This window comes from Nelusetta ayraudi, unplaced genomic scaffold (assembly GCF_046127955.1).
Source record: "Nelusetta ayraudi isolate G7.1 ecotype Tasmania unplaced genomic scaffold, CSIRO-AGI_Nayr_v1 ptg000135l, whole genome shotgun sequence".
In the NCBI taxonomy this organism is placed as follows: Eukaryota; Metazoa; Chordata; class Actinopteri; order Tetraodontiformes; family Monacanthidae; genus Nelusetta; species Nelusetta ayraudi.
In genome coordinates, this window is record NW_027466185.1 from 22,348,097 (window position 1) to 22,361,610 (window position 13,514).

The following is a 13,514-nucleotide window of genomic DNA, read 5'->3' on the forward strand; positions in this document are numbered from 1 at the left end:
CACACACACACACACACACACACACACACACACACACACACACACACACACGCACTTTCCCCATTACCCGCGCGCGCACACACTGTACAATAAAGTCTGGAGCCGGCGCGCAGGCTTTTTTATGAGCTAATAGCTGGTCTCCGAGCGCAGCGAGCGTCCAGCGGCGATCGATCCAGGCTGCTCAGAGCCAGCGAGCGAACTGCTGGGAAGCCGGAGCTCGCTGGAGCCCGGCCCCCGTCCGAGGCCGTCTGGGCTCCTGGATGTCCGGAGGAGGCGGCGGCAGCGGCAGACAGAGTGGAACCGGCCGCACTCGCGAAAGGGTCGAGACCCGGCGCGATGACTTTTTAATGGCTTCTCATTTCACTATAAATAAATGAATGTGGCTCCGTGCAGGGGAAACCTTAGCTCGCTGCCGATGCTGCGGCTGCTGCTGCCTTTAAAAGGCATAATAGAGCAAAGTATTGAGTGTTTTGGGTTTCATCGACCGGCCCCGGGTCGGTTTTGTTCTGGACTTGCAGCTTGTGATTTCACACCGAGCGGCCATTGGCAGATTTCCCCGGGGCCTGCGGCGGCGTGCAACGCGCGGCTTCCGCTACGTCTCGCGACTCCCCAAAACACAAAAGTACACAAAAAGTTTCACTGATGGCTACAAGCTCGCTGCAGCTTTTCCCAGTCAAGGCGCAGTGCGGGGGCTACGGTAAACCCCCCCCCCCCCCAAACCTGCCCCGCTCCCCGCCCGGAGCTCAACGGCGATTGTGGAATCGGGCGATAAAATCGGAATCTGTTGTTCAACACGGCAGAAAGAAAACACCCCGGGGAGGAAGCTATGCAGGGCTTTTGCTGCAGTTCAGCACAGTAGCAGATGGCGAGGGGCGGGATGTCGGGCAAAATGATGCATTTGGTTGATTTCCTACAAAAAAAAAGGAACTAAAAAAAAAAAACCCCTCCAAAGAACTGACGTAGCTTTTTAGCTTAAAAAAGCTGCAGTGCATTCAGAAGAGATGGCAAGCTACTGAAAACATGTTCAATTTCTCATGATTTGAGTATTTAATGAGAAATGACTATAGGCAACTTCGTGTGGTAGAAGCACGTAAATCTCTCAAACATGTGGCAGAGCAGCGGCTCAGGCCTTCTCCTCCTCTTCCTCCTTCTCCTCCTCCTCCTCCTCCTCCTGCTCATCTGTCTGGATGCAGGAACGTCTCTTTAGGCTTGTGGTTTTTCTGCTTCTTCTGTTTTCAATCGCCTACATCTTGTTGCAATTGTGCAATCTTTCCGCCTGTTCTCTAATTACCACGCAACCTCGCGGCTCACAACAAAAGAAGACTTTAGTGTGTCAGTCCAACGCTGCGTGTGGATTAGAAATCTGCGCGACAGGTGCAAAAACCACCCGTGGTTAAAGAGCCTGTTTGACAACAGGAAAAAAGCCAAACCCAATTACAGGAAAAATACAAATTGGGGAAAAAAATACTGAAATTGTGAAAAAATGTCAAGGAAATTTGAGAGGTTAAAAAAGGGATTTTGCTGAGGTCTACTCCAGTCGAGTCTGAAGCCATCCTGGACATCTGGCAGCCAAGGACTCTCTGGTGAGTCAGGCGAGAAAAAGAAAGGGAAAAAAAAAGAACAGCACATCTCGTGCGATATCAGCGGACCTGTCAGGCCAATCTGCTCCCCTCTGCCACGGGTCAGAGGCCAGAACAGCCAGAGAACGAACACACACACGCACGCGCGCGCACACACTTGAGAGTGGAGCTTGGCCCGCCAGCAATTCCACCTGTGCACCTCCTCGTCCTCCTCAGATCATCTTTTATCGCTCCTTTCCCATTATTTCCTCTCCGCTTCCCTCTAAGTTTTCAGACGCTCTGAATCCCCTCCAGCATCATCAGTGCAGCCGGGATGATGCAACGTTCTTGGCAGGCCGCGCTGGAGGTACGGAGGTACGGAGGTACGGAGGCCCTCCTGCGTCGCTGGTCTCTGGGCTAAAACCAGTTGGAAAATGCTTCTCCTGAGATTGACGTCGCTGTAGCTCCTTTTATTATCTATCCATCTACATATGCACACACACACACACACATACTTAGATGTATACATATATCTGTACACATGTGTATGTAAATATCGACATATCGATTAAATATTGACATTGAAAACTAAAAATCGGACTTTTTCCACAGTATCGATATATCGACATCAGCGCAATCTCCGAAAACGCTCTATGAGAGTGTGTAGTAATTGGCAGGGCCTTGGGCACACACACAAGAAAAACAAAGGGAAGAAAATTAAAAAGAGCAGAAAACATTCTTTCACTTCTTTTCTATTCCTCCCTCCTCTTATTTCAAAATGCAACTGGACTCGATTTGGCTATTGACCCAGAAGCCGCGGCAGCGTCGGGGCGTCTGCTCTGCCGTCATTACCGGGACTCGCTTCAATTCCTTCCTTAACGAAAGGAGCCTTCGCCTTCACAGCAGGAGGGGGGCGCAATTCCTCTCAGTAGTTGCCGACAGGCGTGCGTTTTTTTGGGTTTCTGCTCTCGGGCCCTGCTGTCAGGCCCCCGCGGAGACCCGCGGCACTGATAAGCAAGGTTAGGGCTCCACCGCGAAGCCATTTGCCGCTAAATGACATTTCCTTTGTGACCACGAAGCCGCTAATGCGGGGAAAAAAAGTGAAAAAAGGAAGGGAGATGTCGCTGCGCAACTGTTAAAGCTTTGCAGATAAAGTGTCGATGAAAAAAAAAACAAAGATTTTTTTTTTTTTTTTTTGTCGCAGACAGTTTTTCACTTAGCCGCCACCTTAATCACGTCTCTCTGGCGCCGAGCCCGCGGACGGATTCGCCGAGGGACGAATCCGGGGCCGACAGGAAATTACGAAAAAAGAATTAATTTGACCTTGGCTTGCAGCAAGGAAGAGGGAGCGGCGATAGGAAGCACGGAGAAGAAAAAGAGGGCAAAGAGTCCAGGGGGGGCGTCTGAGGAGGAAGTGCCACCGCCACTATAGAGGGGTGGGGGGAGGGGGGGGTAATGAGAGCGCTCAGCTTCCTGCATCTGATTCGCTGCGAGGACCAAATCGTTGACGACGGCACCCCGAGTTCCACAAGAGCTCTTTAGGTGCATTCAGAGGACACTTTATTAGGTACAATGTTGTGTTGCCTGTTAACTCAAGAGGCTGATTGGCCAATGGATTTGCAGCAACTGCAGGAAAGGAATTGAGAATGAAGGACTGCAATCGCATTCCAGCAGCGCTATTAAGCCAGCCGGTGCGAGCGAGGTGGACCAAAACAAGTGGCCAATGAGTGTAAGGAGTTCGGAGGAAGGACATTTCAATATGTCAAACAGTCACGCTGAGGATGTCCCACCTCCATGTCTGCAATAGTGAGAGTGGAACGCGAGACACACACACACGCACACATTTCCAAACACAACAGCGTTTTAATCCAATTCCGAACTACGTACTTTGCAATTTTGCTGAACAAAGTATGTTAAAGAAATAGCTGAAGTCATGATTGACACAGTAGACAAACTCAATCCTGAGAAAACATGGACCTTTCCTGCATCCAATGTACTGACCCACGGTAGGAGGCGTGGAAGTACTGTTGACACGGACAGCTGAGTAATGTCACGCTAAGCTGGTTTTTTTTTTTCAGCGTCAGGACGTCACTTTATTTGTGGCTGATGGTGCAAAATGAGCCATTTCGCTGACATCTCTCTGATCCCACAGCCGTCGGCTGTCCCACGATCGCCTCTAATGAAATTTGAGGGTTGGACTTGCGCCAACACGTCGCTTTGAGAAGCATTTGTTTAAGCGAGATGATATACGATTCAGACTTTTCCTCTGACAAAGCAATCATTTACATAGTGGTCCCATAAATCGCTGCCTTCATCCCAAGCCCTGTTCTCAGACACCCCAGCTCCGGGGCAGCTCCTGTAGCTTTTCAAAGAGGGGGACCGTGGGGGGGGCTTGGCTGTAGCATTTGTTTTTCTCCTTCACTATCTCGCCACCAGGATCCGGCACGCTAAAGTTAAACACATTTCCGTAACGGTCTTACAGAGACTCGAACCGAATCGTCGGTCCGCAGAATGAAAAGTCAGGCAGTGAAAACGCCTGGAGGCAAAGTGCGCAAAGTCAACTCTGCTTTCGCAATGTAACAAAACCGGGTTTATTTCGGGGGCGGGGGCGGGGGGGGGGGCAAAAAAATAATATACTATATCTTTTTTACAGACAAATACATCAACACCAGTGCACGAGTGCAGAATTATTTCTGCTCATCTCACGCTGGCGAACCTCACATGCCGAACTTGTTAAGAGACAACAGGCGGCAGACAGATGAGCACATCCCGTCCCGGCGAACATCTCCCGACGAGGAGGTTTCCTCCGCGAAACCAAAGAGCGCAGAGGCGTAATTGATTGAGGAGCCCAGAGCGAAGGAATCGAGCTCCGCTGAGGTGCGACGGCAAAAGCTTCCTCCGTTGGCTGCCCCTGGGCCACAAAAGTTTTAGTCACCAGAGAGCGCGAGCGAGAGCGAGGGAGGTGGAGAATCAGGCTGAGAAAGACACTAAGAGCTGGAAACGGCATTTATCTACATTAATATATTTCAACATCTGAATCAGAAGACGCTGACGAAAGAGGGTACGTCCAAGATACACGTCCTGGAATTTAAAGTCCCATCATATCCAAAATTCACTTCAGCAATGCATTTAGACCAGGGGTGGGCAAACGTTTTGATTGGTACAGTTGGTTCTAAAATTTGACAGAGGGGCTGGAGCAGGAGCAGATGGATGACATACATCCATGACAAACGTACATCATGGGATACGTAGAAAGCCCCACGATATTTAGCACTTTCTTGAAATGACTCTTACAAGACTGAGAAATGGATGAAAAACAGATATTTGATGATTTACTCAATATTAATACCATTTCTTCAAGTTGGGCGGGCCTGATTACAAAGGGCGCATATGGCCCCCGGGCCGCAGTTTGCTCACACCTGCTTTTGACAGACAAGAAATGGAAACAAAAAAAAAAAAAAAAAACTCTGTCGACTTCATTCACTCACTCAACAAAGTGTGAAAATGTGGTCAACAACACACACTCCTGAAACCCAGCCCTTTGTCAGGTCACATAGAGAACTGATGAGTCAACAATACCTCCGCACGGCCAGCCGGGCGTTGTTCTCATCTCCTTGCAAACATGGGGAAGGTCCAACAAAAGCTTCAGATGCAGCCAGAAGCTAAAACTAAGCATTTCTGTAGGAGGCGTTACACAGAAGGCTAAATATTGTGTCCATATTTTTCTGGATACTAGATGAGCGATAGAAATTTGAAAACAGGTCTGACATGACTTTCATCATGCATTAAAACAGAAATCAGATCTTAAATAAAGAAAAATAAACACATATAAAGTAAACATTTCAACCAAAACAATAAAGTATAATATTTTTTTTCTTTTTTTTCTTTTTACGTTAAAATATGTCCAATTATTTTTTTTTTTTAGCTGAATTTTATGGCTATAGCAAAGTAATGTTGCACAAAAACCTCTATCACAAAGGCTCTAAAATGAAATTAAAAAATGGGGTGAAATTGAAAAGCTAGGTCTATTTTATTTTATGTGACGTGTTGGGTATTTCCTCTTTACAATGAGACTTACAGTAAATAGAGGGGCGAGGGGGGGGGGGAACAGCACAAAGCCTTGGTCGACAAGCAGAGACTCACACTGTGAACACACACACACACACACACACACACACACACACACACACACACACACACACACACACACACACACACACACACACACACACAAATTGATGCTTCATCCGCCAGCTCTGTAATTCAAGTTCCTTTACAGAGTGATGATGTCGGAAGCCAGTTACAGCATATTTACTGCCATGGGGCTCTTACTGAAAATGGTTCTAAGCATGAAATTGAATACAGAAAACGGGTTAAAAAAAAAAAAATAAAAAAAAAAAAAGCAAAAAATATTTCCTTTACGAGAGGAGAGCGGAACGGCTCCTGCTGGTTCTGCTGGAGCTAATTCAGAGGGATTTGGTGCAACCGTTGGGGAATTTTATGCTCTGCAGTTTTTCAAAGTATCAAATATCATCGTCAAGCCGACGACCGGACGGCTGCTGGTTTCCGACTGCGTGAGCTGTCGCTTGTTTTGAACGAGGAGCCGGAACAATAAGTGACCGACAGAACATTAGGCCACAAAACTGATGGTGCGGTTCAGCTCTCGCTTCAGTGCCCGACGTTTTACCTCAGGTGCAAAGTGATTTTTGTTTCCATGGTTACAAATATTAGAAGCTGAACACACACTGAGCCACGTCTGGATGCTTAAAGAGAGAAGTCGGACCAATGAAACCATTTCTATTACATTTCTTTAATATTTCTATAATATTAAATAAATATATATCCCATTTCTGAATGTGTGTTAATACACATATGCATACACACATATATGAATATAAATATGTATATACACACACATTAGGGCTGGGCGATTTTGGTCAAAAATAAAATCCAGATTTTTTTTCTCTGAAAACTTCGATTTCGTTTTTTTTTTTTTTTTTTGGGGGGGGGGGTCTCGTTAAATATGCTACAAAAACGGGACAAGTGCATGTTGTATGCGACTTTGGAAAAATAATTTACCAGGTAGTGTTGAGGGCAACAAACAGAATCACTTCCTGGTTTTAACACCTGCTGTGGCTAGTGCAGATGCGAGTAAACATAGGTAGCCAGTTAACAGCTTCTCGAGGGGGGAGGAGGACTACGGTACCCAAGAGGCGCCAACCCGGAAGCATGAAAGAGGAAAATCGGAAAATCGATTTTCCGATTTTCCTCTATTTAACATGGTTACGACTAAAAAAAATCTGATTTCGATTTAAAATAGATTAATCGCACAGCCCTAACACACATATATAAATGTATATAGACAAACACATGTATACATATGTGTACACACATACATATACACAAAAGTACATAAATGTACATATATACACATTTATACACACACACACACACACACACACACACACACACACACATTAGTCCAATGATGATCGTTATGCTCATGTCCTCCACTCTGATGTGGTTGAGCGCTTTAAACTATTTAGGTTCAGAGTTTTGGGATTTCCCCCCCTGTACTAGATAAAGTAGCCGAAGTATACATTGATCTACCACATTTATATATACTACGTCTGTTTTAGCCCAGGAGCCGAGAGGCCAATCGTACTGCCATCATCCGGCGGGGCAGAGGGATCGATCGGCATTATCTGCTCGACACTCGGAGTCCGAGTTTGTTTGGCTATCGCTTCTCTATTTGGATGTTACGCCGCCTCGATCCGTCCCCGTTGCCTGCGAGCGGTAAGTGATGAGCGGCGGCTGTGACAGAGGTGGAAGAGGGGAGGAGGGACCGAGACAGAAAGAGAGGAGGGAAATCTAATTATTTCCCTCCCATGGCCGAGTGCGCCTTAAAGGTTAATCACTGGCCGTCTGGCTAATTCTGTCTGGGTACAACTGCAGTAATTACAGCCCCTCACTCTCTCCTTCCTGCTCTGCCGTCTTCCCATTGTGTACCTCTGGCGCTCTCCGTGACACCCTCCATCCCTCCGCCTCCCTTTATCTCTGCTGGATGTCTCTCTGTCACTGTCTTTCACAGTGGTTGCCGTACGTCCTTCTTGTTGATTTAAAGAGACGAGAACTTTGCCCACAACGCTCACTGAGCCTTTCAGGTGACTCACAGCTGTTTGGACGTCAATGGAAAGTTTCTTTCCTGATTGGAGAAGCAATCTCATGCTATGACTGACTAATCAGTTAAGGTTAAGTGCGTTGTAATATTGGAGATTTTGAGAAGAAACCGCAACATCAAGTGGTTAGATTTTGGATGGCATTCATTCGCTCAAACATCCTCCCTCTCCCAAGCTTGCCAGTGAACTACGGCGGCATTGTGCACTCAAACCTGGATGCCTCCCTCGATTTCTTCGTCATTGGTTTACCCAAAATATGAAATGTGTGAACTGTGTTTGCAATGCTTCCTCGTCTAAAACGTTTTCCATTGATTGGCCGTTTCTGGACCGAGGGAGCCTGGAGTGGAATGATGAATATCAAACACGATTCCGACTCAACAATTTGGGAAGCAACGACTTTATCCGGAGTGACAAATAATTGCATGGGCTCAAACTGGAATTCAGTGTGAATGAGTAATGAGTTACATGTTAGGTTGCTATGTAATTTAATTACAAAATAAAGATTCTAATCACATTACAGAGAATTGTAATCAGTTAGATGGATAGATTATTGGAAAGGATATTAAATGTCAGTTATTGTGGAATTATCAATCATTACAATATTTTTATCTATATTTGGAAGCTTAATACTGTCAGGTCTAAATAGTTGAGAACATTTATTTAACATTTAGGAAAGTAATGAAAATGTAATGAAATGTAATTAGTTACATTACTTTTACATGACGTTAATTGAAATTGTGACACCACTCTCACATTTTCAATAGGGTAACTTTCAATTGTAACCAACTGCATTTGCAAAGTAATCTCCCCAACACTGCTGCACTCACAATTTTCACATTTACAATTCGACCTGATCAGGAGCAATAACATGATCACATGGGCTCACGCAGGGGTTCACAACCTCGCCGACCGTCAGGCTCCGCCCTCCCTGATCGTCACAGGAGACAAACCGGTTTTAGTTTAACAACATCTCAGGCGTGTCGAATCATTCAAACGAATGCGCAGAGATAAATCTTGGCACCATGTTGTAAAAAAATAAATTAAAATCCTCCATCACTATGGTTCTGTTTGAAATGGGTCGACTCATACACAGACCTGCGCTCCCCTCCCGTCTCATCACGCAGGGAAGATTTCCTTTTCCCACCTCCTCTCCATCCATCTCGCACTTCTCACCCTCCTCCGTCTCAAACTTCTCACCGCCTCTCAGCTCTCTTCCTCTCCCGCATCCCACCTTCCTGTCGCCTGCTGCGTCCCCCACCCCCCATCCAACACCACCACCAGCCCCACCTCCTCCATCCAACCGCTGCTCCCCTTCCACTTTTCACTTCATTGTCTCACCCGGCACCGACTTCTCTCTCTCTCTCTCTCTCTCTCTCTCTCCCTCTCTCTCTCGCCGGATCACTTCCTCGCTGGTTACAGCTGTATTTTTTTGTCCCCCTTTCTCTTTCTCTCTCTCTCTCTGATGGGCAAACAGCTAAAGGAGGCTCGCCTTGGGCCGCCACAAATTACTCATTCCCTTCCATTCCGTCCCCCTGCTGCCAAAAGCGTCTCCAGAAGCGACAGATTAGGCGACTTAAAAATACTTTTTGCTTCCTTCTTTCTCGCTGTTCCAATTTCATTACCAGTCAACAAATACTGCGAAGAACCTATTAAAAATTCAGCGCAGGGGAAATACGCACTTCCACTTTTCTTTTTTTTTCGCCTCGTTACTCTTATTATCCCGCAAATGTTTTGGCGAGAACTTTTTTTTTTTTTTTTTTTCTTCTTTCCCCGAAACGACAAAGTTTCCTTGCAGTTCGTTTCCCGGGCAGTTGGAGAGTCCGTGGGCTGACTCGGCGGAAGTGAAGGCGGCCGGCCGCGTTGCCAAGTAGCTGCCGGTAAAAATGCGATAGAGGAGGGCAGCTGGCGAGGAAGGCGGGAGAGTCACGGGGGTTGAGGCGGAGGGAAGCAAAGACAGGACGGAGAGAGAGGAAGAGAAATCAACACAGCAGCAGCAGCGGCGGCAGCAGCAACGACGGCAGCAGCAGGCCGGCCGTCGCGAAAAGTGAGAAGTGGATTACGCAGCGAGCAGAGGACTAAAGTTAAGGCGAGAAAACCGCCGCCTGCTGTGGAGGAGATAAAGGGAAGATGGTGGCGCTCTCTTGTGTAGCAGGGACGCAGCAGGGACGCAGCAGGGAGGGGCCTGACTGCTGCTGCTGCTGCTGCTGCTGCTGCCGAGAGCCAATGAGTCACGCTGCAAGGCGTTCGGGGAAACTTTTGTTAGGAAAATGAGAAAAATAAAGGAAAAATGCGACGGGAAAAAAATGTCTGTTGAGTTTCTCTCGTTGAAACGGCACCGGTGTGAAGTCGTCGTGTGATTCCGTGTTGTGCTACGTCGTGTTCGTCGTCACTGCGCTGCACTCGACTCAACAGCAACTCTTTGTGGCAAATCTGCTTGATTTTCATCATCATCATCATCATCATCATCATCATGATAATAAAATGAAACTCCAAAATGTCCAAAATTCAGCCTGGAACAGAACGCAACTCCAGCAGATCGAGACAAACAAAACCTCGTCTGCAGCATGTCAGCTGGAGTGTAATGACAGTGTGCGCTCACCGGCCACTTTATTCGGGACACACACACACACACACACACACACACACACACACACACACACAGCTTCAAGGTTGGAGTTGTTGTCCTTTCAAAGACTATATTCCAGTTTCCTCGGACTTCCTGTTGCCATTCTATGGTCTCCATCTTGTTTGACCTCTGACCCCGGACATCAACAAGGCCTTTTCCTCCACACACACACACACACAGCGTTTTCTCATGTTGGGACCGTTCACTGTAAACCCCAGAGACGGTTGTGACAAGGCGAATGCCAGTAGATCAGCAGCAGGTTGTCAAACGACTCGGACCTGCAGCCCTCCTGACACCAACAACATCCACTTCAGTCCTTTTTCTCACTCGCTCTAACTCCCAATTTGAGCTTCAGCCGGTCGTCCTCACCGCCTCCACATGCCTAAATCCACTGAGTTGCTGCCGCGTGATTGGCTGATTGGCTGCATGTGCTAACAAGCAATTGACCACGCTGTCTTACGAGGTGCCAGGTGACGTATCATGGAGTAAAAACGGCAAACTTGCAGAATATTTTCCATACACGGCCTTCCTTCTCTCTGCCAGATTCTCTTATAAAGTATCTGGCGGGCTGCCGAGACCACGACACGTCGCGCAGGAGTTCATCGTAATGAGAGCTTTAATATTTTTCACATCAAACTGGAAATTTTACACACTGAATAATTTATACTGGGGGTCATTATCTCACAAGACTCCTCCAAAAGGGTTTGAGATATTTGGCGATTTTCTTTCATCTCGTCTTTTCTTTCGAATCATTGCCGCACCGCAGTGCCGATTTCACTCTTTAAGGGGACTTTTTCAAGGACCGGCGGTGGGTTTCCGCTGCTCGTCGTCACTCGTCGGGCAGTCTGTGTTTAGTGGCGGAGGAAGTCTCAGGTGTGGCCAGGCGAAACCTTCATTTATTTCAAGATTACCAAGTGCGTTTTGGGAGGCCGGTCTGTGTGAATCATAGAAAGCCATGGACACAAATTCTGGCTAAAAAAATAGTTGGTAAAAAGAAAAAGAAATTTCATTTTCTCTCCAAAAGCAAGCACGGAATTTTGAACGGGAATGAAACGAAAGGGGGACCGTCGCCGCATTTCTTTTCCACAGCTCAATCTGAGAGTGCGACGGACTCAAGGAACGCAGTGACAACTCCGACTGCAGCTGCTCACGTAACCAGGCCGAGTGCAGTGACGCAACAGCAGCGGGCAACGCTGCTGGAGGAGACGCAGAAATGCCGTGGCGTGACTTTCTGACACAGTTTCAGTGATGAGTCACAAAGTGTTGTGACCTCCCCCAAGCCCCCCCCCCCACCCCAACATCAGCTCCGTGCGTTCGTGTTTAATGAGAGAGTCGCAAGCAATTGCAATATCTACATTAGTGAAATATAGGTGCAAACAAGAGGCGCAAACAACACAAAGCGACATGAGCTCGTTCAGCCAAGTAATGTGAACAGTTACGTAACAGCTAATTCAGTTAATAGTGATGAACAGTAGCAGCGCATTGGCTTCCGAGCTTAAAGAGCCGGCGTCCCAGTTGCGAATGCGCCTTCATTTATTTCTAATAGTTCTGCCGGAACCAACATTGTGTTCATTTATATTCCTAAAAACGCTGCATCTGAAAGTCACTTAGTCAACATGTTGGTTTTGCTTTGTTGCTCACAGAAAATAAGTTTTGCTCCCGATGGAATAGGTTGAAAAAAAAAAGAAAAGAAATCTTGCACTGTACCAGCGTGGACATCAACGCCGGTGCGAAGTCTGACAAGATGCAACAATTGTCCCCTTCTTCTTCTTCTTCTTCTTCTTCTTCTTCTTCTTCTTCTTCTTCTTCTTCTTCTTCTTCTTCTTCTTCTTCTTCTTCTTCTTCTTCTTCTTCTTCTTCTTCTTCTTCTTCTTCTTCTTCTTCTTCTTCTTCTTCTTCTTCTTCTTCTTCGGCCTTGCGATCGCTCTATGCTCGCCGACCTCTGCGGTTGTGTAACCGTTTCTGATTCATCACTTCCCGCCGCCTGGAAAACATGCAGCGATTGCCATGGCTACAGATGGCGTGCACATGGATGCGCCGCGGCAAACCATGTGAATATTTATCAGAGCGCCAGAGATACCGGCCGGCCAGCTTGTGAAGGATCTTTACCCGCGAGAGATGCAGATACTGCAGCAACAACAACAACAACAACAAAAGAATAGAAGCTAATGTGTTCTTCAAAGCCGGCGCGAGAACTTAGTGAGCTCAATAAGAGGAACAGAGTCTGGGCAACAACAAGAAAAAATAATAAGCACAGCATGTTTGACAGATTCCATGAAGGCCGGCGCTGTGATGGGGGAAGTCCGTACCTTGCGTGAGGAGCTGAAGGGTCCTGACTTCCTCTCGGACCCGCAGCTGCAGGACCTGTTGCAGGATGTGCTGCCGCTGGGCTTCCTGCATGATGCCCATCCTCTCCAGTTTCCTGTCCGTCAGTCTCATCAGAGCCCGTCCTGAGGAAGAGGAGGGGAGGGGAGGGGCGGGGGGGGGGAGAGGAAACACAGCCGGTGGGAATTTGGTTGGCACAGCTGGAGACTCTTTGAAACAGCAGAGTAGGGGGGCTATAAATAAAGCATTTACAAAAAGTGGAAGGACGGGAGTCGGGAACAGAGCACAAAATTTGCAAAGAGGAATAAATTGGAGAGCTTTTCATGGTTGCTGCCGGCATAGAAACCCATTATTTCGAGGGGCCTTTGTGCATTATGTGAATGCCAATTAGTCTGAACTCGCCATTGAGGCGATCCGGCTCGGCAACGAGGATGTTCTCTTAAAAAATACGGATCACATTTTTATACACAAAAAAAAAAAAAAAAACAGCACGTGGCACTCAATGGGTAGCAATCCCTCCCAGCTTCCCCACTTAATCACAAATCCTTGTAGAAAAAAAATAAATCCATAATTCAATCAAGTAACCCATTCCTAAATCTGGGGTGGGATTTGGCCGTCTGGTATTATTATTTATTTTTTATTTTTTTTATGTGAACCCAGTGTAGTGTAATTATAAATGATTCTTACCAATGCATTTGTCAGAGATAGGATGATAATTCAGGGTAATTACTTGGAATTAGGTTGGACCCTAAGAGCTCCCAGAACAAAAGACTGGCTCAGATTCATCGGCACTCCAGGGAATCACTGCCGAGGCGTTCAATCCCC

At 46.9% G+C, this 13,514-nt stretch overlaps 1 protein-coding gene across 4 annotated transcripts in view; it reads right to left on the reverse strand.

Moving 5' to 3' along the window:
- samd12 (sterile alpha motif domain containing 12) overlaps window positions 1–13,514 on the reverse strand; it is a 105,949-nt gene that overhangs the window by 51,234 nt on the left and 41,201 nt on the right. For 2 of the 4 annotated variants that reach the window (XM_076012046.1, XM_076012047.1), the window contains exon 4: window positions 12,674–12,814. In XM_076012046.1, coding sequence (XP_075868161.1) covers window positions 12,674–12,814 — 141 coding nt within the window. Of the gene's footprint in view, window positions 1–11,710; window positions 12,492–12,673; window positions 12,815–13,514 lie in introns of those variants that run through there. The other 2 variants (XM_076012045.1, XM_076012048.1) reach the window with 2 other exon arrangements.